The 24,015-nt window shown below is 36.3% G+C and overlaps 5 protein-coding genes across 5 annotated transcripts; 3 read left to right on the forward strand and 2 right to left on the reverse strand.

Annotated features, from left to right (window-relative positions):
- Positions 1-70: 70 nt before the first annotated feature.
- Positions 71-709, forward strand: LOC144431261 (TM2 domain-containing protein 2-like). The gene has a single exon (XM_078119122.1). It carries the CDS (start codon positions 161-163, stop codon positions 707-709), a length of 549 nt encoding a protein of 182 aa, XP_077975248.1. The 5' UTR covers positions 71-160.
- A 5-nt stretch (positions 710-714) lies between these two features.
- LOC120332531 (immunoglobulin-binding protein 1-like) lies at positions 715-3,760 on the forward strand. The gene has a single exon (XM_039399798.2). The coding sequence runs from the start codon at positions 715-717 to the stop codon at positions 1,735-1,737; it is 1,023 nt and encodes a 340-aa protein (XP_039255732.2). The 3' UTR covers positions 1,738-3,760.
- LOC120332522 (uncharacterized) lies at positions 3,738-7,250 on the forward strand. The gene is made up of 2 exons (XM_039399785.2): positions 3,738-3,872; positions 4,925-7,250. The coding sequence occupies exons 1-2, from the start codon at positions 3,779-3,781 to the stop codon at positions 6,373-6,375; spliced, it is 1,545 nt and encodes a 514-aa protein (XP_039255719.2). The 5' UTR covers positions 3,738-3,778; the 3' UTR covers positions 6,376-7,250.
- Positions 7,251-7,811: 561 nt separating this feature from the next.
- Positions 7,812-19,232, reverse strand: LOC120332515 (tRNA (guanine(26)-N(2))-dimethyltransferase-like). Its single transcript, XM_078119349.1, has 16 exons — positions 19,097-19,232; positions 18,407-18,557; positions 17,698-17,753; positions 17,124-17,215; positions 16,375-16,562; positions 15,776-15,894; positions 15,213-15,325; positions 14,611-14,759; positions 13,917-14,000; positions 13,117-13,186; positions 12,715-12,849; positions 11,764-11,849; positions 11,000-11,108; positions 10,045-10,247; positions 9,853-9,965; positions 7,812-8,594 (listed from the first exon to the last, which is right to left on the reverse strand). Exons 1-16 carry the CDS (start codon positions 19,182-19,184, stop codon positions 8,566-8,568), a joined length of 1,785 nt encoding a protein of 594 aa, XP_077975475.1. The 5' UTR covers positions 19,185-19,232; the 3' UTR covers positions 7,812-8,565.
- Positions 19,217-22,514, reverse strand: LOC120332533 (complement component 1 Q subcomponent-binding protein, mitochondrial-like). Its single transcript, XM_078119350.1, has one exon. It carries the CDS (start codon positions 22,442-22,444, stop codon positions 21,638-21,640), a length of 807 nt encoding a protein of 268 aa, XP_077975476.1. The 5' UTR covers positions 22,445-22,514; the 3' UTR covers positions 19,217-21,637.
- Between the last annotated feature and the right edge of the window lie 1,501 nt (positions 22,515-24,015).

Raw genomic sequence — 24,015 nt, forward strand, 5'->3', positions numbered from 1 at the left:
CATAAGTGTTACTAGCGACAACTTGCGGACAAGTTATTCATGAAATGCTGATATTTACCAGACGCTAGGTGGAAGTCGAGTGTCGCAAATTTTCGTTGAATTTTGCGATACGGCGCTGGTGTTTTGCGTTTTCATCATCGATTTTGTTCTTGATCGGAAAATGCTAAATTCTGGGAAGTTGTTCTTGTTGACTATCTTTATAAGCGCTTTGACATTCTGCCTGTCTAATAATTCTTCAGAAGAACCGGTAAACCCATATTCGCCGTTAATACAGTGCTATCTTCTCCCCGACGAATTTATTGAGTGCGACTTGCCCTCGGTTTTTCCAGAGAATAAAACAGACGTAGAAGACGACGTTGGCTGCGAGGTTCAAGATTTTGGAAGACAAAGATATCCAGAAGTCAAAACTACTAGCGTTTACTGCCGCGTACTTGACGATACAATCGACTGTGCTGGTGATCGCACTTTCAAAAAGTCAGGAATTCCTTGTATAAGATATACAGGGTACTGTTTTGTAAGCACATTACTTTATTCGGTTTTCCTTGGATGTTTAGGGGTTGATCGATTTTGCCTGGGACATTCAGGAACTGCAGTTGCCAAACTTTTGACACTAGGTGGTGTTGGTATTTGGTGGTTTGTTGATATTATTTTACTCCTTTCTGGAAAACTTTTACCGAACGATAAATCAAATTGGTGTGAATATTATTAACAAAAATGTCTGTTGATCCAGATGAACAAAAGTCACTTTCAGAACTTTTTTATGAGGCTTTTCAAATTCACACCGACATTGAAAACACTTCCGAGCCCACAAACTCAGAAGCGAATCAGATTTCAATAAAACGAGGGATTAAGTTATCACAAATTGTTCAAAGTCGAACTGATGAGCTTCGATTGTTTAGCACTAATGAAGAAGTCGGTGAAATATCATCAATAAATCTAAAGTATTTACTTTCACCCTCTATTTGCGGCGTTTTAACATCTCTCGTACAAACCGCCAGAGAAGAAAGAAAATCTTTATTAATTTCCGCTGAGAAACTCATTTTCCAATTTCTTGATAGGTGTAAGGATTATAATATTGGCCCCATAAAAGACATAGAAAGATGCTTAAATGTAGACGATTCAAAAACTGTTAAAAATAATCCTCGCGATTTAGCGTCAATGAATGCTGAAAGAGAAGCAAAAATAGCGAAATTTAAAAGAAACAAAGAGCTTGAATCAAGGTTGAAACATCTGAAATCATCGTTGCCAGAAAATGACTCAGAATCAAGCAATGTTGATGACGAAACTTTACGTAATTACTGGTTAGCGGTAATTGAAAAATGGATTGATATTTCTATTGAAAATATCGGAAATATTTCACAAGAAAAGGAAATTTTAAGTTTTTGGGAAAATATGCCGGATAAAAATAATCCTCCCGTTCCTGCCCCATCGACTTCACGAAACAATAAAAAGCCACAAAACTTCATTCTCACAAGAGACAAAGCACAAGCTGCTGTATTCGGGGCTGGATACCCCAGTTTACCTTCTATGACTGTAGAACAGTATTTTGAGTCCCACGTAGCCGCTGGTACTCTACCAGATCAAGGCATAGGACCAAGTTCGGGGGCAAATGGGCAACAAAATGGAGAAAACTCATCGGATGATGAAAGTGACGACAAGTTGAAAAAGCAAAGAGAATTCGATGATTGGAAAGATACTCACAGAAGAGGGGATGGTAATAGAATGAACATGGGATGAAGTACAATTACATGAACTTATAAACTGTTTTGCGCTGTAATTTGTTATTGTCACAACAGCTCCTCACACTCTAGTGACCCCATGTAACTTCGCTCAGAGATAAATGTCCTGAGAGTGTTATTGATTTAAGCAAATTTCACTATAATCAAAAGAAAAAATGATTGATCTATACTAGTGCTTACTAACCTATGTTTTGTGGCCCCCTTACGGATGGTTTTAGCACTCATGGCCTCTCTGTTTATCCTTCCAGTGATATTTATAGTGTTATTTTGATTGGTGGATTTCAAATCCCATTATGTTCAGAAAACACCCTGCAAAATAACCTTATCAAGTAATGAAACTAGGAAGAACGGGGAATTTTTTAAAAGGAAAATCAGTTTCGCGCCTATCATTGTGGCCCGTCACTAACTGCTTTGTGGCCCCCTTGGGGAGCTGTTGGCCCCAGGTTGGGAACTACAGATCTGTTCTTTTGGCTATATCTTCATTAGATATCAAAGTTTGGGCATCAAATTGGCATGCATTTCAACATTATTTCATTGGACTTATAACAGTTAAAATTTCGTTGCATAGCTAGGTTTTGAGTATTTTTTATGGCGTTTTTATACGACTTTGAACAAGGCTTCGTACAAGCGGCCACTGTTATGCCAAGACCTACTATATTTTGAGAGAATCTTCATGGTTCGACACTGCCTGCAAAAAACAGCAGACTTTCAGATTCTCACGGCGGTGGCTCACGTAAATTAGTGAAAAATCCTGCTATTCAAATATACATGAACTTGTATATTTTGAGCAAATCAAGTAAATTTGGGAAAATCAGATATTGTTCACCTTAAATACAAAATTTTGATACATTTAAAATGAATTAAAAAATGTTTGTGTTCTTCAGATACATGGAATTACTATAAATGTATACCGGTCAGTGCTCTGTATACTTTCTTCATACAAAAAAATTTCAGTTGTCAATATTTTTCAATGAAATATTACGGTAACAATTTTAAATTGCATCAGATAATTTTGTTCAATATATTTAGTTCAATGTAATTTCAGACTTTATTGAAATTGTGTATTTTAAAACTTCAGACAATCAAAACTATGATTTATCGTAATTTACATAGTGCCACAAAAACTGAACCTTATTTATCTACGAAAATGAAGAATATTCATTAATTAAAACACTTGAAATTTTATTTCTGTATGATTGTACCCAGAAGTTCCAGTAATCTAAGACATTTTGCACAAAAGTTATGTTTTCTCTAGAATGTTTCAAATGACCTGGATTTTGTTTTTTTGAGTCACCTTGTAATAATGACATCTGTTTATTACTTATCGATTTTAATCGGTAAGTATGTTGATGGCTATTTGTCTGTCTGTTAGATGCACGCGATATCTCACCAAAGCGAGATTGAATCTGCTCCAGATTTTGCATGTGCATTCATCATATCTCGGACCAAAAGCCTATTGATTTTGGACGAATTATATCGTATAATTAGCGAGTTATTAACTAATTAGTGATGGGACACAGGGCGTCACTATGGAGTAAGAGCGCTGTTTTGGGGATCCCCTAACTTTCGATCGTCTCTGACCGATAGTCTCGTTAGGTTCTTTTCTATCAAAACTCACAGTAGAATACTCTGGAATATATTTTGTTTGAATACCATTTCCAATGAACTTGACACGTTGTTTTGTACAGATTTAGTCGTTTTTTTCGCAATGCTCTTCCACCAAGCAGCCACTGAACTGATATCTAACGATACGTTGGGAGCTACTATTATTCAAAAGGTTGAAATCTTCAAGTTTATGAACCAGACGTCTGTTATCTTCGATGCCAATCCAACCACTATGCTCCACCGTGCTCCCAAGTTCGACCGTGTCCACTTCATTAAGACAAACTATTTTGTATATTATCATTGACCTAAGTTCCCGTAATGTTTCGTTATCAATTCTGTGGAAACACTAAATCATTATTCCTTGTAATTCTTTCAACTGTACTGTACTGCTGATTTTTTATGTTCCATAGACATAACTAGTTATCTGATAATTGATGGAACTGGATGAATTACAACGATGGATTGAACATTTATATAACAAAGTAAAAGAATACAAAGAACGTGCGGAATACCAAGCATATGTTTTAGGTGAGGTTACATTGTTTTTTGTTCTTTATTAGGATGGGATGAAAATTTTCTTTCCAGGGGGGGAGAGAAGACTGCTTATTCATAAGATATACCACAGCCTCCTATCCAGTTCAATGTTGGGTGGAGCATTAATTAGCCAGTTATTTGTTTCAGATTCATGAACGGAAGTGTAGTGGTGGGGTGTGCAACCTGCATCCCGCCAAATGAGTTTTTAATATATAGTTTATCTGGTACATGCGATTAATGTCAATCCCTTCGCGTTGCAAATCCTATACCCTGAGTCCAATTTATTATCTATTTGTATGACATTACACTGCTCTAACAGCTAGCGAAGCGAACACACATGTCATGAGATCAATAACCAAAATTTTTATGCTTGCAACTACTAGAAAGCCTATAAAATAAATAATGGTGCGGCATGCAGTTTCACCCACTTATTTGTATCTGACCCCCTGTATGGAAGGTTGCACACCCCTGGTATGCTTGACCAAAGTAATGTTGAATATACAAGGCGTTAATAAAGCCCTGTATTAAATTAGGCAAAAGGACTCGCTCGGAACCAGCCTGCTATCATTTGGATGACTGGAACTTTACCGATTCAACATTGCCTACCCCTTGGGTGAGGTGATGAGCCTTAGATTCGAACAGAACCATGTCTTCATAGTTACCTAAGTCTAACACTCCCACCACTCGACTATCATGTCCGATGTCTCCACACACAATGACTTCTCACAAGATTCGAACTAAGAACCCACGCAGAATATTTATTGAGTGGTTCGATAGCATGTAGCGTCTCTATAGCACAGTGGTTCTCAAACTTTTTGAGCCACGCCCCTTTTTAGAATTTCTCAAATCTCGTGCCCCACCTCAAAAATAACTAGCTACAAATAACAGTTAGTAAGGCGAGAAATTGTTTTACCCAAACAGAGGATCAAATTAAACAAATAATTTTATTTTTAATTAGCTTCACGCCGCCTCAAAAAATTGTCTGTTGTAATTTTTTGTTAAATGTTGATGAATTTCAGATGTTTAACCAAGATATTCTATTTCAGATGAGATTTCTCAACCATGGCCTTTCAGTTCTGCTCCTAAATCCGCACAAGATGGTTACAAACAATCAATTGAACAACGGAAAGAAAACGAAGAAAAAATATCAAAAGTTGCAAACTTTGATAAAGAACTTGAAAACGTAGAAGACATATTACAAAAGGCTAGATTATTGCATGAAAAAGTCAACGAAAAACCTGCAACGAAGACGCAAAAAATTAAAGAAAATGAAACAAAAAAAGTGAATAGTGCTCTACCTCAAAAATCCGATCCCAAAAAAGGCTTAATAAAGAGTGAAAGATTATCTAGTACCTCAAATAAAACGAAAATCGTGCCAAATTTAAGCAGAAACTCTAAAATTTTGCCAAATAAAGCATCGTCAAAAATTTCCAATCCTCCATTTTATACAAAACCCACAAGAGGCAGAATCAGATCAGCTGGATACCAAAGAGGACAAAATAAACCTACAGTTAAGCCAAACTCGAATAAATCTACAACCGTTTCAAAAAGTTTGGAATTATTGAAGCAAATAAAGGTGCAAACTACACAAGTAACAACAAATGATGAAAATATTTCTAAAACAGAAGATAAAAAAATTTCTCCGCCCTTATCAGAGCATAATAATCCACCAGTCGTGAAAAATGTTGAAATAGACTTTACCAAGGTCAAATTAAAATACAGAGACTTTGCTAATGACCTTGAACTACCTCACAAGGTCAGAAAATTGTTATCGACTCATGAAAAACTTTGCGATCAAGCGTGTGATGCCTTACATGAAACTGAATGTAAGGAAGAAACAAATTTTGTTAAAAATATGGCGTCCTCGGCAGGTGACACAACACTCGATGGCACTGTAACTCTGCGGACATTAGAAGCGGTAAATTCAGAATTGGACAAGTGTATAGCAGTTTCCACTAATGCAATAAATATTTTAAAATATCAAAGCGAATACCAGCCACTTGGTAGAAACTCTAAGCTAAGATGGAGCGAACAGCAAAATACTTATTTGAGATCAGAATCTGTTAAAATAGTAGAGGAAGTATACTACCATTTGTGGGAAAAAGTAAGATATTTTTCAAACCTGAAAATTCTGGTTTCTAATGATAAAACAGAAAAAAATGATTTGAATTTTAATGCAGATTTGTTATCAAGTTTACGCTTGGATAATTTTGCTTGTTTCCATGACGACCTACCGTACCCAGCATCTGTGTTAACTTACCAAACATCAAGAGAACTTTCAAAAAAAACTTGTGAGCAACTAATGCATAAATGTTTAATCATAGAGAAAAATTTATTGTGGAATATTTCGAAAACCTATTTTAATTTGATTGGCAAAATGGTGAGCGGTGAAAAAGGCGGTGTGCCATCTGAAAATTTGACTCATGTGTTACAAAACACTTATGGCTTGTTGGGTGAAAAAAAAATTTTGCTTCCCAGCTATGTATTGGCTGAATAATTCTCCCATAGTATGTGTACCTGGTACCATAATTTGATTCCAATTTTAGATCTATTACGAGTTCGGGAACTGTCTGTGTTAGCCAAGTGAACATACCCCTGCCCATAGGTTAGGCCATAATTTTATTCAGATTTTCCTTACTTAGTTTTATTATGAGTTCAGGGACTGTCTGTGTTAGCCAAGTGAATAGGTTTCCGTCCCTTTACACGACTTGATGTAAAATTGGCGAACAAAATTAGTTTTCTCAGACCTCCATAACGTCTAGAGCAGGGGTGGGCAACATACGGCCTGCGGGCCGGACCCGATTTTGACTGGCCCGCTGACTGTACATCAGTACACTATAATATTAAATTATTACAATTTTAGTACCAGTACACTATGATAAATTCATTATGTGTTTTTTGGTCTCTATTTTTTTGTAAAGTTTAAACTTTACTTTAAACGCGAATTATAATTTTCTTTCTTGCATTAGCGAATAAATATGTGATTAAGATATTGAATACTATTCATGTTATAATCCGGCCCGCCGAGAACTTCATTTTCCCACATCTGGCCCGCTGACTAGAGAAGTTGCCCTCCCCTGGTCCAGAGCACCAAATAAGAATAATATTGTTATGTAAAGATGTAGTGATATACCATCTCATCATTCTTACGTTATCGGTTGTTAAATATCCGTTCTAAGATGTCTAGCTTTACTGTGTATGCAAATGCTTTTGTTTCAATACCTTAAACGTGTCAAACAACTTTCCCATATGCTTCGATATGAAGGTTTTTTTACTACTTGAGAACCTGTTTGTGTGTTATTATATGCAATCTATATTGCTGCTTATTCTGTGCCTTTTTCCACCTTCTTATTAAAATATCTATCCATTTTGTGTCTTGATGTTGACTTGCATCGTGTCCATAACTCAGCATAGGCTAACATTTCTGTGGTAAAGAAAGTTTATAGCGGTTGCCTATAACAACTCTTTGAAATTTCCCCATAAGAATCGTGGATTTGAGCAAAATTTTTATAAAGATTACATCATTGACAAGGCAGGAAGCCTGAATGATATGATAACAATACTAGGTGGCATCTAGTTCTTTTCAGGTACAAAATTGACTGACCCATAGGTTGGAAAACACTAGTCCAGCATACAATGATCTTAAGTTAGGTTGCTGAACCCAGATCTTCAATGCCATCGTTATTAGGACTGGCACAACCCTTTCAGTGGAGCAGAAACCCATGTGCAACACTTACTATAAACTAGGTAGATATATAAACAAAATGATCTTTAAAGTGTAGCAAGTTTTATAAATCTGAACATTTGGAATTATTTGACCCCAAAGTAAAGAGTCATTCCATGAAGACCTGTGGATTGCTTCTATTCGTCCTACGACCTATGCATCTTAACCCATATTCATAAAGGTATAGTCCACAAATTTAAATTTATTTCTAAACTCTATTAAAACCAATACCAAGACATACCTGGAACTAGACTCAAAATATAACAATTTTTCAGAGAACTATGCAAGCCTCAAATCTTACGAATCTATTGCACAAAGCTTATTTCTTCAGTTGTTTGCGATTTTTCAAAATTAAACATTCTCGCTGTCCCAAAACTTCGCGCAGTACGAAAAAAATTTTCTCTACCCTCGGGTAAAACGCACAAATTTCTTTTTACCATATTTGAAGCATCATTTAATATTTCATGAGCACGTCTTGCCAATGCATAGCTTAGAAATATAGCGTTCCAGTTGCCAATTCGAAAGACAATCTCCGTAAAAGGCAATTAATGTTTCCCTTGAAAAATTGTTGGTACCGAAATCGCATATTGGCACTCATGAACTGGTTTTCACATCTACTGATCAAGATATTTAGTCTTCGATTGGTCTGCCATGTAGACAACCAGTACAAGTAATCTGAATTCAATCTTTTGGAGTTTTTGCAAAAATGAACTATTTTGTACTAGCCAAGAAAAAAAAGGTTTGTAAAGCATGGTTTTTCTTAGATTTGCTGCAACAAGCAGTCCGAGAGACACCATGACCCAACATGCTTTTGATTGAAACCAGATTGCAACATAAAGTCCAATGTGAGGGCCAGATTGTCCCATGATTTCTTTTCATCTTCGACAGTGTTTGGTCTTCAACCCATTCTTTGCATCTAGGATACAGAGTCTCCATACTCCCCCAAAGTCAAAAAACATCTGTTCATTCTACAACTGTCTCAGGTTGGACTTCTGAAAACAAAAAGCTCAATTTGGGTCTGGTGTAGTTTAATACCACAAGTGCTCCTAGTTGGCGTGGCTCAAAACGTTTTGAATATGTCATTCCTGGGAACGTCATCCAAAATTTGCATCACTACATGCCACGACAGCGCAATACCGCCTGCCAAAATCTGCAGATTGTCGTCCAAGACGCGCAGACAAAAATTGTTACTAGCTGTAACATAATCAGCCTTTACTGTTCATGGCTTTGTTTATTTCTTTGACTATATATGCAAGCAATAGTTAATTGTACTGAATTGAGTCAATAGTTGGTGGTCACCCCATGGAGATGCAGAAATTTCGACCAATAGATGTTTCACATCAGATGTCCCAAAACTATGCAGGCTTGAGTTGGGCAGATACGTTTATCAACAAGGCATGATCGCCGTGATTGCATATTTGCCTAAATTCAGTAAGTACTACATTGTTTTATTATTATTTTGTTAAAGTATTTCGTTTTTATAATTAATGAAAGCGAAGGCTAATTTAAAAGTTTCAAACAAAACAACACTGTTGGACACTTTGGCCGATCGCCAGGTCCGAAATGTCTATAACCGTTTGTTTGGTGATATATATTCCTGAAGTAAGATGAAATAAAAAATTTTTCTTCAAGCCATGTATAGTTAAACATTCACGATAAAAATAGTTTGAACCACTGTTGGAGGCTCGAGTGATTTGACTGGAGGCATTTAGCATCCATGGCCACCTGTTTATCATTCCAGTGGTATATATAGAGTTATTTTGATTGGTAGATTCCAAATCCCATTATATTCAAATAATTCATGCTCAACCAAGTGAAATTACCCTGTGAAATAACCTTATCAAGCAATTGAATTAGGAAAAACGGAGTTTTCTTGAAAAGTAAAACCGGTTTTGCACTTAGCCCCCTCAGAGATCCCCAGCTTGGGAACTGCTGGTTTGGGAGTATTTACCAGACATTGTGCGCGGCGCGGCGGTGTGGCTTATCGTGCTAAGCGCTAGGAATACACTCGCCACCGCACCTCTGATTACTATGCGTGGGTTCGCAGGTTTGAATCCCATGCTTGGGTGGTTGTGGGCGAGAGGATTGCTGGACTTCTCGCCGCCGTAGGGTGGTTCACATAACCGCTGGTTGGTTACGGCTTCCTCCACCATTAAGACCACTTTTCCAAAGAACCAGTAACTGACCAACCCCATTCCCGACATGGAATGGTAACTGGACGAGAGGCCTTGATGCAAACTGTACACATACCATCATCCATTTTTAATTTCTTTTCTGTCGTCTCTTCATTTTTGTTTTTCCTCTTTCCTTGAAATTTCTTACTTTTTTCTCTCAAATATTCCGAAGGTCCCATCTCTCCATCACTAAAACACGAAATTTTAATGAAGATAAGGGTTATTAAACTGTGGAACACAAGGGGATTGATGTAGTAGACAAAATTACCTTCCTTCTTTCGCCCTTGCTTTTGGTCCCCAGTAATCAGGCAATGTAGGAAACCTGACGACCCCTTTCTTTTTTGACTCAGATACGGCATCGTCTCGTTTTGTAAAATCTATTTTCTCTGTTGTTGAAGTTCTGTTGACCAACGCATGTACAGGAGTGCCTTCCTTCAACTTTTTCTTTTTGTTATTATCACAGGATTCAAACTGAAAAAGGGAAAATATTGCTGAATGATAGAGTGGTATAAACATTTAGTTGGCAATAAAAACTATCTCTGTAAATATGATTTGTGTTAATTTCTCTATTGGATTTCATTGATATTTTATATTCTTTAATAATATAGGGTGTCTATCATACTACAGTCCCTTACAATTTCAATTTTATTACAAAGTAAGTTAACTTCTCAACCAGGTTTGTTGTTTCTTAATCAGTAGTTGTTTAAGTATGTTTACGGTAGTACTTCATTCAATACATCTGTGAGGGCCAAAACAATATATGGTATCGATAAATTCCCTTTGCAATTTCGGGAAAATATTCAGTTGTGCTCATCTCCGCTAAGAAATTGGGAAAATGATTCACAATTTAGGTTTGAACTAAATTGGAAATAAATACTCATTGATGTTTGTATCTTATTCTAACTGCTCCTGGATCGTTTTGTTGGTTTGTCAAGTCCATTCGTCTGGAAACAAAGAACTGGCTAACCAATCCCAAGCCGGTCATGAACTGGTGACCTGACGAGAAGCCGTGGTTCGCCACATGATTACGCCGTCTTATCGACTCCCCTCTCCCCGGGCTAAATATGTAGATCCTAACCCTAACCTTTCTTGCTGCCTTTGAGGTATTTATACAAGTAAAAAAATATGCGGAGATATTTTAATTTTGTAATTTGCAAAAGGGTAAATAAGAGTATATATGGCTTTATTTTTAAAATGAGCAGCCAACTTTCAAACTAACGTACCCATGCTTTCATAATATCCCATATAACATTAGGAGGGGCATCTGTTTTTATTGAAGACTTCCTTCCATGGAATGAAGACACTCTGTAGCCAGCATTCATAATCGCTGACCTGAAAAATAAAATGAGAATTATAAAGTAATTCCACAAAATTTCTGTTCTATTACAAATTTTTGTCAGATCATGATCGATTTCAGTACTTGAAGGTAGAAGAAGTCGCTAAAAAGCTATTCTTCTGTAAATTTTCTCTGTGATTTATTTCCTCCAAAATTTTGCTGTTTATTTTCGAAACCTGGAAATACTTCGAAATATCTTGTGTCCATATATTTTAGCATTGCTCTGTTGTTGTTTATAACAGCATTGTTTGTTGTTTTCATAGTAATATCTTAGGTGCTCCCGAAGTATTCGTACCAAGATGCCGCACAACCTGAACATAGTATGTGTACCAGGTTAGGGTTGTTCAGATTGTGCTTAATCTTGGTACGAATACTTCCGGAGCGCCATATCTTAGGTCTGAAGGAGTTAGTTAAAATTTGTTCTTATATGGAGTCAATAATCCATGTGACAGAAGTGTCCGTAAGTGTACGTATAAATCTAAAAATTTCAGTAACCAAGTAGGAGAAAAGTTGCAAAACTTCAAAATTCGAATAAAGTACAATATATCCAACTTGACCAATCATGCGCCAGGAAATTATTCTCGACTCATTTTCCAAATAATTATTTATTTCTTGGTGTCTATAAAATGTAATTAGATTTCTCAAACTCACCTTAACATTACTTCTGGTGGGCAACTGCATTTCATTACGCTTGATAATTCATCAGAAACATAGTGAAGAGGAATGTCAGGTAATTCCTAGATATTATGAAAAAAACAATGTGATTAGTCAAAATTCTGGCAATTTGATTGACTACAGTGTAGAGAAATGACCTACAAACATATTCTTTTCTGTTTTAAATAGCTGTGGAGATGTGTAAAAATAAAGGCCTATTGGGTTGACAAAAACTTTAAGACTCTGATTAAACTGCTGGCATTCGTGATTAACTCCGTACCCAGGCCTTACGCTTATGTCCGAGTGTTCTTGTTCCTTGAGAAGGGATTCTGAGTAGATTTTGTTTCTTTTCGCCTCTGTTCATATCATGTGAAGGCAAAAACGCTTGCTGAATTTCAGCTTGTTGGGTGGGGGTATGATATTGAAGTATGTCGTCTTTGATTATTTTGATTGCAAAAACTGTGTAGCGTATGTAAGCTTGGTTTAATTGTCTTTTTGGAAGCACCAGTCAATGCAATGTATTTTAAATTGTGTTTTGCTCAAAACTCCTACTGCAAAGAATTGTATAGTTTGACTCTGGAGATGAGAATAGCTTTTCTTAACAATCAAATCACTCCATATTAATTGCCATTAATATTGCCATATTAATGAGCTGCCTCACGACACATTCCTCGGCACTCCCGAAGTATGTGAACCAAGATGGTGGATACCGGAACGTAGTATGTGTGCCTGGTTAGGGTTAGGCCATTATTGTATTCCAATTTTCCTTATTTTAGTCTATTACGACTTCGGGGACTCCCGTAGTATTTGTACCTGAAACTATGGCCTAACCTTAACCTGGTACACATACTACGTTCCGGTGTCTGCCATCTTGGTTCGCATACTTTGGGAGTATCCATTCCTCTCTTTTATAATTTAAAAAAAATTTCTCTTCTCTATTTTTCCTACCTCTAACATCATAGTTAAAAATCCGTTTATTCTACTCGACGTATTCAATCTCTCAGGAAACGCTTTCACAGATGATCGGATTTTATGTAAGAAATCTGTGTTGTACAATGGTGCTGCCCATATTGGCCCTCCCACCTAAAACATAAGAATAATTGCATTGTTGATATAAATGTAACTAATGCTCAATTGCGAAATAAGCAAGTGTGATGACCAAAATTGGATAATTTAATAGTGATTAGGAGGGGCAAACTAGGGGCCGAATATTTGATTTTCCATGCCCTTACACACAGAGTAGGCATGCCACACCACAGAAATTTATGATTACGAAAAGTATATTTTTCAGTAAAGCACAATAGGATATGGGCGAGAGATAACCATCTCCTGAATTACACAAAGACTCACAGAATTTCTATGTCCGCATAATTCACATTTTCTTCCGACTGGAGGTCCCAGACCAGGTATGTGTTTCTCGCTGCAAATGAGAAAGATATAAAAAGGTTATTGAAACTCAATAAAGTACTCCTCATAACTCATCGTGTCAATCAAATCTGACATACATGCCAGCTATAATTTTGGCAATTCAGCACAGTAATTTATTTAAATAAAATAATATTGAAGTTGTTGAAGTAATTTTTAAGAACAAAAATAAATCAAGTGTAGTAGCATAGAGTAAAGAAAAGCTTTATACACAATGTGAGCTTGGCATGTTTACCCGGGCCAAAGCCCTGGGACGATGATTTATAAACTTCCTATTTCATTAACAACTGAATAAAAAGTACTTTTATCAATTTTCAATCTTTATTACAGAAGGGTCAGATAAAAATAACTCGGTGAAACCGCAGGTCCCACCTGTATTTAACATATCCTCTCTAAAAATTTTGTTAATAATCTCATGACATTGGTTTTCACTGCTATTATGGCATAGATAAAACAAATTTGACTCGGGTATAAGCTTGGAATTACTCGCATGTACCAGATTAAACTAAATTGGAAAACTCATTCCGCGGGCGGCACAAAATATCAATATAGTTCATTTATATTCATTTGTTGTGAATAATTGTTGCTTGATGCAAACAAAATTAGCAGCATTTACTTCTCAATTGATGCTTCGATATTGAATATCAAGGCTCCAGTTGGCACCCAAGGGCCAACTACCTAATATATATATATAATAGGATACTAAGCAACGATAATGAACCAACCCGTTCTTAGTTTTAATAACTTCGCCAACAGGTTGCATATGGAAACTTGAACATCCTCCACATCTTATTACATAAGCTTGTTTTCTGGAACACAAAAATATATTGGATTTATGAGCATTGGTAACATCAAAGACAGATTTCAAATGCTTCAGAAGTGTGTGTACCAATTGTTTTTGTTCGTCTACTAACTTCAAGTTGTGTAAAGAGACTGAAACATATGGGCAGGGGGTATATTCACTTGACTAATACAGACAGTCCCCGAACTCATAACAGAACTAAAATGGGCAAAGTTGGAATAAAATTATGGCCTGACCCTAACCTGGTACACATACTACAGGAATACCCCTGAGGGGGTAGTAGGAGAAAAGTACTTATTAATGCCATGCAACAAAGCCAGAAATCAAGATAGCCAAAAATTTATTCAAAATTATATTATATTTGAAGAGGAAAAAGCACTTGTTGTTGTTGTTCACATTACAATGATGTTCAATAATTGATATATTGAAAAGAAATTCTTTTTAAGAAATCAAATGAAAAGTATGTTTTTTGAAAAACTGGCAGTAAATGAATATTTTATATATTTAGATTACCTGCTATTTCAATTGCAAAGAAAAATTCTATTCTAGGATATCAAACTATTGTATATAGACATATCTGTTACGCAATGAAAAGAACTAGAGAGTAAGCCCACCACCTTGCCGACATCTTTACTTTCGCTAGTCCAAAATGAACTTTGACAAATACTCTGATGTAGAAATCAACGCTCACAGAAAGTAATGGTTCAATGTATCTTGAATATCTATTTGCATGCTGTTCTATGGCTCCAAGAAGAATACGAAGAGCCTTCAAAAATATTGAATAGCAATGAGAAAAATGGTTGTAAAAACGTTTGGCCTAATTGTTTTGAAACCTAAAAAAAAGTCTTGGGTTTGAACGCCATGTACTCTTAACGTAAAAGAAATTGAATGTTTCATGCTACTAAACCAATACCAAACAATGATTTTTCAAAACACAATGCGAAAACAGCCTGCTCAATATGATAATTTGGATGTATTTGGAATAGCAAACTATTATATTTTGCCATCTATGATGAGGAGGCCAACCCACGGAATTCTTGATTTTCTGTCCACCAATAACGACTAAAACCCGAAAGAATGTTTTGCATACTACAAGACATACAAAATTTGAATGTCTAAATCTTGTTGTAGTTTGTGTTGATAGAACAAGGCTAATCAGTGAAGTTTTGAATACAATGTAATAAAATAATCCTAGTTATATTACTGCGACCACTGATACCTGTTCATGACAAGCTTTTGTTTTCAGCGGCATTGATCTATATTTTGCCCAACATGATTCGGGAGTGTTGCCAGCCAGCACTGCCATGTCAGTGCAAGTGACGCACAGAAGACCTGAAATCAACAGATAAAGCCTGGAAGGATAAATTTGGATTCAAACGTGGCTTACTTAAGCCAATTGTATCTTTATCTGGTCTTACGAAACTGACAATTATCAGAGTACATATTTTAAAGAATAATAAAATAAAATGACAATTTAAAACAAGTTGATATATTGATAAAAAAGCATTTCAATTTGCAGCATCTCAGATACAAGACAAATTGAAAAGATTTATATCTTCTGGTTGAAATGAAATTATTTGAAACAATGTCCTGGAAGCCGTCTTAGTCTCCAGAACCTGATTACTTACTTCCAGCAGGAACAGTTGGTAATGTTTCATTATCATATTTTGAAAAATATATATTTAAACTGATAGTCTTAGCTATTAGTCAATGAAAAACTAGTTTCCTATATCCAAACTGCACCAGTTCTTTAGGCAGATTTACTCTTTATCAAACACTTACCTTGAGGTCTCACAGCCTGTACTGCAGCATCTAAGAACGGTGAAGCAGTGCCATAAGGATCGAGATCTATGACATCAAAAGCAGCCTTTCTTCCAGCTTTATGATTGTACATGAGAATGCTGGAATGTATACAAATTTTCTATCAACAATTGACTAATACGAGTAAAATTTTTCTTCTCTTTTTATATTACTATTTTAATATTTTTCATTTTCGGCAAAATATATCCGAATTTGCACCGAATGTTTTCAGGAAGTATACTTGGAGCTTGGGCAGTATATTTAAAAGTTTCTCCCAATTTATCTATGTAGCGTTTTTTCCGGCTAATAAGTCCATCTGGGAAATAGGACAAAGCCGTTTCATCAACATATTATCAACAAGGTTTTTGAACAAAAAATACTTTGGCCTCACTACCTGTTATTTATAACTTATTGTTAGCTAGTTATTTTTGAGCTGGGGCGCGAGGCTTGATAAATTCCAAAAAGGGGGCGTGGCTTAGAAGGTTTGAGAACCACTGTACTAGATTGGCCAACAGCTGCTTGTAAAATGCCTTGCTCAGAGAAAAAGGCATGAATGAACGTAGTATAAGAAAATTTGTTACCTGGCATCATCTTCGTTGGCTGTTACCAGATTTTGTACATTATTGTGTTCAATATTTCTTTGAATTGCTTCAACTGCACTTTTCGAAAGATCATTTGCAATTATTTCTTTGACTCCAGGCACCTCTTTAGCAAGTCGAACAGACCGTAGACCAGTTGCTGATAGGGCTTCCAGTATTCTGATACCTTCCTGTAAAATAAGGATTAAAATATGACAGCACATTGAACAATACATCCAGTTTCCATGGTTACCTTGATTGATGACGCTTGTCATACATGAAAGAGCGTCTCAGAATTCACCATGGAGCCTATTTTTTATTTAATTATTTTCATGCTGTTTCAGACCCCATCTAGAGTGTCTCTACTCGAAAACCAGTATTTTGGCGTCTCCCTACACCCTGGAATGCTATTCTTATTTTATTCTACACTGTATGTTATTTCAAGTACATTAAGTATCTTAAGCATTGATGGAAAATAAATTACTGATTATGCAAGGTTCCCAACATATTTATGTTCCCAAAAAAATATTCATAAAAAGTGATTTAGTCAGCTAAATTCCAACACTTCACCACTAACAGTTTCGCATACAACAAATAAATAACCAGGTCATATTAGAAGCTTTTATAGCTGCAGGAACATAATGATTTTCCACATTGCATTCAAAAATAATAATTATTGAAATGCACTTTAAATATCTGATAATAAATCAAACAACATGAACTATTTAATCGCAAATATAAATGCTTCATACCTCACATTTTTCACCAGGATAAACTTTCCTCCTTCCTCCATTTTCATCGTTGAGTTGAACAATATTTTTTGCATCTTTGTGATATTCTACAGCTAGGAATACATGGATGTTATTAAAACAAGAGAGCTATGCTCGAATATATAATCAAACGACAACTGCGTTAACAGCAAACTTCTGACTAAAAGTGAAATGAATTGTACCCAATGCCATATAAAGTGTTCCCATATAAATACTTCGAATAACGAGCAATCGTCATAGCAAAGTTACGGTACTCAAATAGTGTGTGTCTTCCAGGTTAAGGTTAGGCCATAATTTTATTCCAATTTTTCTTATTTTGGTTCCATTACGAGTTCGGGGACTCTCTGTGTTAGCCAAGTGAATATACTCCCTGCCTAAAGACTTCCGTCCCTTTACATAATTTGATGTAAAGTAGACGAACAAAATTAGTTACCTCCATATTGGTATGCACATTTCTGGAGCACCAAAGTTATATTCAATGCAATATGAAAATTACAATCATGGACATCTACTTTTTACACCAAATCACAATATAAAATACCCCGCAGCAGTTTACCTTCAATGTCTTTCTTATTGAGTTCTTCCTTTGCAAATTCTGTTATTGCAGCAATCCTGTAATAATATTAGTTTATTGCTTGTTTATTTGTACATATTCTGTTTCTAGAAATTTCAACGAATTTCCATTGCTGTCTGAAAAGGCAATTAAACTTCATTGCCTTTCGCAACGACCTAGGATAGGATAGGATTTACATATTTATCCCCGGAGAGAGGAAAGTCAATAAGACGGCTTATCCATATGGCGAACCACAGCCTCTCGTCCGGTTACCATTCCAAGTCGGGTTTGGGATTAGTTATATTGTTTGTTTTCGGAAGCATGGACTTGGCGGTGGAGGAAGCTGTAACCGACCAGCGGTTACGTGAACCACCCAACGACGGCGAGGAGTCCAGCAATCCTCTCGCACATAACCATCCCTGCATGGGATTCGAACCTGCGAACCCACGCAGAGTAATTAGAGGTGCGGTGGCGAGCGTATTCCTAACGCTTAGCCCGTTGAGCCACACCGCCGCGCCAATGTGTGTGACCTACATGTGTAAGGCAGCATTTTCAGCTCTTACAAATAGGATGACAAAATACAGGTCGGGATTTCCCGTAGAATCGAACCTTTGAGTTTGCTGCTCGTCACAAATTGCTCAGAGAATTGATAAATTGTGCAGTGAAAAGCAACCTCATCCATCACATCACATGAGTTTGGAGAATGACTTACGTGATATCTCTGTTAAACTCCTGAACATTGTTATAAAATACATTATTTGAATTTTCACAAAGAATCCTTGCTTTTCCTTCCGTTATCTCTTTGAAACTTGGAGATGATGCTTCAATATCAATATCTTGGTTCTCCACCTTCACATCCATGTCTGGAAATAACTATTTTTTTTAAAAGAAATTGAAGTGCATTGGAATTTTTATAGAAAGTGATTTTTTCACTATCCAATTTTTCAATGTAGTATGATAATGACTTTCAAATTGTAATAAGTTAGCCTTTTAGGAATTTTTTATCTATTAAAGAATTTCCCTGTGTACTCAAGCATTGTGTACAAAAGGGTGGAGGCTCAATCAAAGCAAGTTGCTGCCTTGCGCTAATTGGGAATTTGTCATTCAAGCTGAAACAATTGCAAGTCCCTAACTCATGCTTGAATGAGGTTCAATCGATTAACACACCTTCCACTCTAAGTTGAACACTCACTGCTCCACTCAAACCTGGCATGTCAAATCACAAATGCAAACATAGCAACATGCTCTTGTCACATGACTACTTCACTACATTTTCTCCATGGAGATGCTAATTTTTTTTTGGTTTTGTGTGCACATTTGTGTAAACATACTTTTAGGAAACAAGAAACTTCCAGCAAATACTTTCATTATAGGCAAACTACAACAGTTAAATTTCGCAAACCTGAATTAGCTCTTACGAAGATTCTTCTTGCGAGCAAAACAATGTTGAATTGACATCCAAAACTGGGCAGCTTTGACAATGTTATCATGAACAAGCACGCTCTTTAGGCTTAATTAGGAATCTAATTTAAAACAAACAAATGGCCTTGTTAAAAGACTTACAAAATAGTATTAGAGCACACTGTCACATGAGAACCAAAGTGGCACAAATTATGACAAAAGTTGAGAGTAGCAAATAAGCTAATTGGAATGATAATGCTTTGACAAACAAACCAACTGACCAGATCTCTGCATTTTAATATTCATAACACTCTGTAAGGCTCGCTTGAGCAATAACCGAAAGACCGATGCAGGAGGGCACATTGACATAACCGCATGTTTGCTCTTAATCGAGGGGTCTTTAACACTTGGAGAAATTATAAATTGTTACAGCAAGTGGGATGTAAACTATCTTATCTGATACTCAATGAAGTGTAGTACACACTTCATTCTTTTAGTGGTACTACTGTTCTGAATGGAAAATCACGTACAGTCTCATGCAAAAATTTATTTACCAAATTTTTTTAACCAAAAATATGACTTCATGCATCAAGAAAACAATAACATAAATTCCATAGTGGTGACCTAGAACAAAATCATAAATAACTTTTGTTGAGATTTGTAAAGATGAGATTCTTGTTCTTGAGATCCAAGTATAATACCAGATAAATACATACGTTAACTCTTTCCACCCATTAGTTAAGATGATTCACAAAAAGCTGATTCAGAATGTTTTTTAATGAAATGTAAAAATTGCGCAGTTTTAATGAATATGTGTAGTCTGTCACTCAAGTTATGTTCATAAAAATGTTAATTCAAGCAAATGGTCCTTGGCACAAATAATTGTGTGAAAATACAAATATCATTATCACAGGAAATGCGAAACATTGTGCGATGTCATGTCACAGGGATGACCGAACAGAATATGAAACATTGAATATGTTCTAAAATGATGAACAGAAACCATTGAAAATTAAATACAGAATGGTTCAATTAAACATTTTTTGAATGACATTAATTTCCTAATACATTATTAGAAGTTTGGGGGCTCCTGAAGTATGCGAACCAAGATGGCGGACATCGGAATGTAATATGTGTATTAGGTTAGGGTTAGGCCATAATTTTAGGTACAAATACTACTAGAGGCACTTGGCTAGTCTTCGAACTCTAAAATAAGGGAAATTGGAATAAAATTATGGCCTAACCCTAACCTGTTACCCTTGCTACGTTTCGATGTCTGCCATTTTGGTTCGCATACTTCAGGAGCACCGAAGTTTGTTTATTTTTGTCAGACAGACAGATATCAAATGCTCAAGATGGCAAATTTTTAAATTCAAATATTTTAGTCCAGTGGTTCTCAAACTTTTCATGTCTTGCCTTTTTAGAATTTATCAAGTCTTGCACCCCACCTCAGAAATAACTAGCTAACAATAAGCTACAATTATTGACAGTTAGTAAGGCGCAAGTATGTTTTGTTCAAAAAACATGTTGAAAATAATGTAATAAATGAAAAGATTCAAAAACAAGCAAAATTTTCTATTTTTATTAGTACAGCCGTTTTTGGCTGACAAAATAGGAAATGCAAATATGCAAAATAAGGCAGGCAAAATCAAATCTAACCATTATTTTGATTTTGCTTCACGCCCCCTCAAAAAATTGTCTATGCCACTCTTGCGGGACGCGCCCCACTGTTTGAGAATCACTGTTCTAGAGGATTCAATCAAAAAATCAATTATAGGAAATGATTCATTTTCATGTATTCAAATATTTTCATTTGTCTTGGACATCCATCCTCACATGTAGCAGCATTTTAGCTGGAATATACATAAGAAACGGTCAATGTAGTTGAATTATTCGTTTTTCCTTAATATCACAAGTAAGTGTAAATTGATTGACATAAAACTTGAAAGGCCAAAACCTGAAAACGCTGTTTAGAATATGCAGCTTTTTTTTCAAGATTTTAATAATAGTCTTTTTTGTTTTGAGACACTCTAAATGTTGTCTGACAGAATAATGTACATTATTGAGGTTATATAGTTTCAAATGATATCAAACTACAAAACAGGAGCACAATTATTGGCGCACCCGTAGTATGTAAACCAAGATGGCGGACACCAGAACGCATTATGTGAACCAGGTTAAGGTCAGGCCATATTATTATTCCAATTTCCCTTATTTATGTTCTATTACGAGTTTGGGGACTAGCCAAGTGAAATTATGGCCTAACCGTAACCTGGTACACATTATACATTCCGGTGTCAGCCATCTTGGTTCACATACTACAGGAGTACCCAAATATTTTCTAACAATACTCCAAAAATCAAAAACAAACTTCATCAAGACTGGCAAATTATGGAAAAGCTCAAATAAGTTAAGCCACAATTGAAAGTGACTATTTATCCCTCATGTAATTGTTCAAGTAGGTGGAAGATTAGGCCATATTCACACACACATAGCAAGAGCAACACCAAATCTTTGCTGCACTTTTCATTTTTTACAAAAGTTATTTGTTTGATATAAAGTCTCTCAAATTCTGCAGTGAAATTATATACTCCTGCTGTTCAGCTGCTGTGGCAAGCTCAATGAATTCTTCTGCAAATTGTTGGTCAACACTTCGATCCGCTAAGAAACTGAGAAAATAACTATAAACATTTTCATCAAGATTTTCTGTGTCGATAATATATGTTTCATCGCTGATTTCACCTTCATAAATAACAACATTGCGAATAGAGAACATGCTCATTGATTCATCAGCCATTTCAGACTGGACATCATCAGGGAAATAGCACTCAAATTCTACAGTTTTTGGGTTGCCAGATTTAGTAACTTTAATATTGAAATCTGGATAAGAAACCATATTAGGTTCTTCCTCTACTTCGTCGCTGACAGGAGGAACAGACCCATTCAAAGTGAAAGAAACCTCAATTGTATCTCCTTCATGAGATTTTGATAGAGAGCCTTCAGCTCCTTTGAACGAAACTTTCCATCCATCAGACATTTTTGGCAACGGAACAGAACGATTTTTCTCTTCTGAAATTTCATCTTGCAACAGTTCGGCAAATCTTCTGTCACCTTCTGTGTGTAAGCTGGAGTACCCATTTTTGATAGTTTTGGAAGCTAAGTTATCGATACCTAAAATTCCATTTATCCTAGAACTTGTTGTGACCAATGAACGTACATGATTGGGCTCGTGACGAAGTCCGAAATGAGTTTTATCAGCAAGTGCACAAATGGTTTTTGAGTCATTTGTAGCGAATGAAATTGATTTCCTTGAGAATCTGCTCACAATTTTAGATAAAGAAAATGCCATTTTCAAAATACAGCTATATGAGATTTATTGATAGAACAAGAACCTGAAAAGAAGAAAAATATGAAAAAATTATAATAAAGAAAACTTATTAGAATTGAGTTGAAAACAAAACAGGCTAAACGAACATTCTGTGTCAATCATGGTTAGTTGATTGATTATTACAGACGAATTGTGGTAGAGTTTTTGGATCTCATGTAATTTTGTACCTAACATACTTCCACATCCAAAAATTACATCCTTACGACGTCACAGACCACAGTGACGTAATAGAGCCCTTCAAACTATATGAACTGCCATCCAAGACGAGCAAACGAGCACCCGAAATCGAACAGTTACTTATCTTTTTTTCGTTGCAACGATTCCAATAGGAGAGAGATCGATAACGTCAGTCAGTTTTTTATCATCGGCGTAAATGCCATTTTGGGCGATCGTAAGTATATTTGGCAAGCTCTATGACGTGATTGTGATGTCGTAGTGACGTAATTTTTGGATGGCGTAGTCAGATGGGGGGGGTCTTACTACTTACTGAATACAGCGCGAAACACCGCAAAACAGCGCGAAAGAGCGCAAAAGAGCGTGAAACAGCGCGAAACAGAGGAAAACAGCGCAAAACAGAAGGAAACCAGCGCAAAACAGGAGACGCAGTCATTACCACCTCCTGCCACGAAAGAACCACGGCGCCTCTCGCCATGGTTTTATGGCGCTATTTCCGGCATATATACAAGGTTATGTACCGGATTATAGGTCATCATGCGAAATTTTATCTACCTTTTTGGTGCTCCAGAAGTATGTGCAGCAATATGTCGCACAACCTGAATCCGCAACACACATACTATTTTCAGGTTGTGCGCCATCTTGGTGCACATACTTCTGGAGGTCCCTTTTTACCTAACCCTAACCCTAAAGCCAACCATATCCATATGGAAAATGTTCTAAATTATGGTACCCAAAATGTGTCACCAGCAGGGGCAGACCTGCCATTACAGCATTACTGGCTACATACGTTGGTTTGTGTTTTTAATTTGCTGCCGTGGTACTCCAACTCAAAACAAAGTGCCCCGAACTCATTGCAAAATTTTTTTCTGCTTCACATTTCCCTCTGTTTTGCGCTCTTTCGGGCTGTTTCCCCACTGTTTTGCGCTGTTTCCCTCTGTTTTGCGCTCTTTGTGGTGTTTCGCGCTGTATTTAGTAAGTAGTAAGACCGGTTCCATTACATTTGAACCCACGTACATTTGAACCCATGACAATTGCACCTGTATGCTGTTGCACCTATTTAATTTTTTTTGTTTCACGGATAGTTAAACCCATACTAACCCTAACCCATAGGTTTTAGCACCCGCATATAGATTGAACCCGTGGATATACGCACGGGTTCAAATGTACATGGGTTCAAATGTACGGTCACCAGTAAGACCGGATGGGGGGGTTAGGATTGACATATCAAAAAATTGTTATGCTACGCCCACTAGAAGTACGTTAGGTACGAAACTACACGAGACCAGAGTTTTTGGTATATCCCGATTCTAATCAGCTCTTTTGGTCCGTCGCATATTCATTTCGTTCAGATTACC

The sequence above is a fragment of the Styela clava genome, chromosome 13, assembly GCF_964204865.1.
Source record: "Styela clava chromosome 13, kaStyClav1.hap1.2, whole genome shotgun sequence".
Taxonomy (NCBI): domain Eukaryota; kingdom Metazoa; phylum Chordata; class Ascidiacea; order Stolidobranchia; family Styelidae; genus Styela; species Styela clava.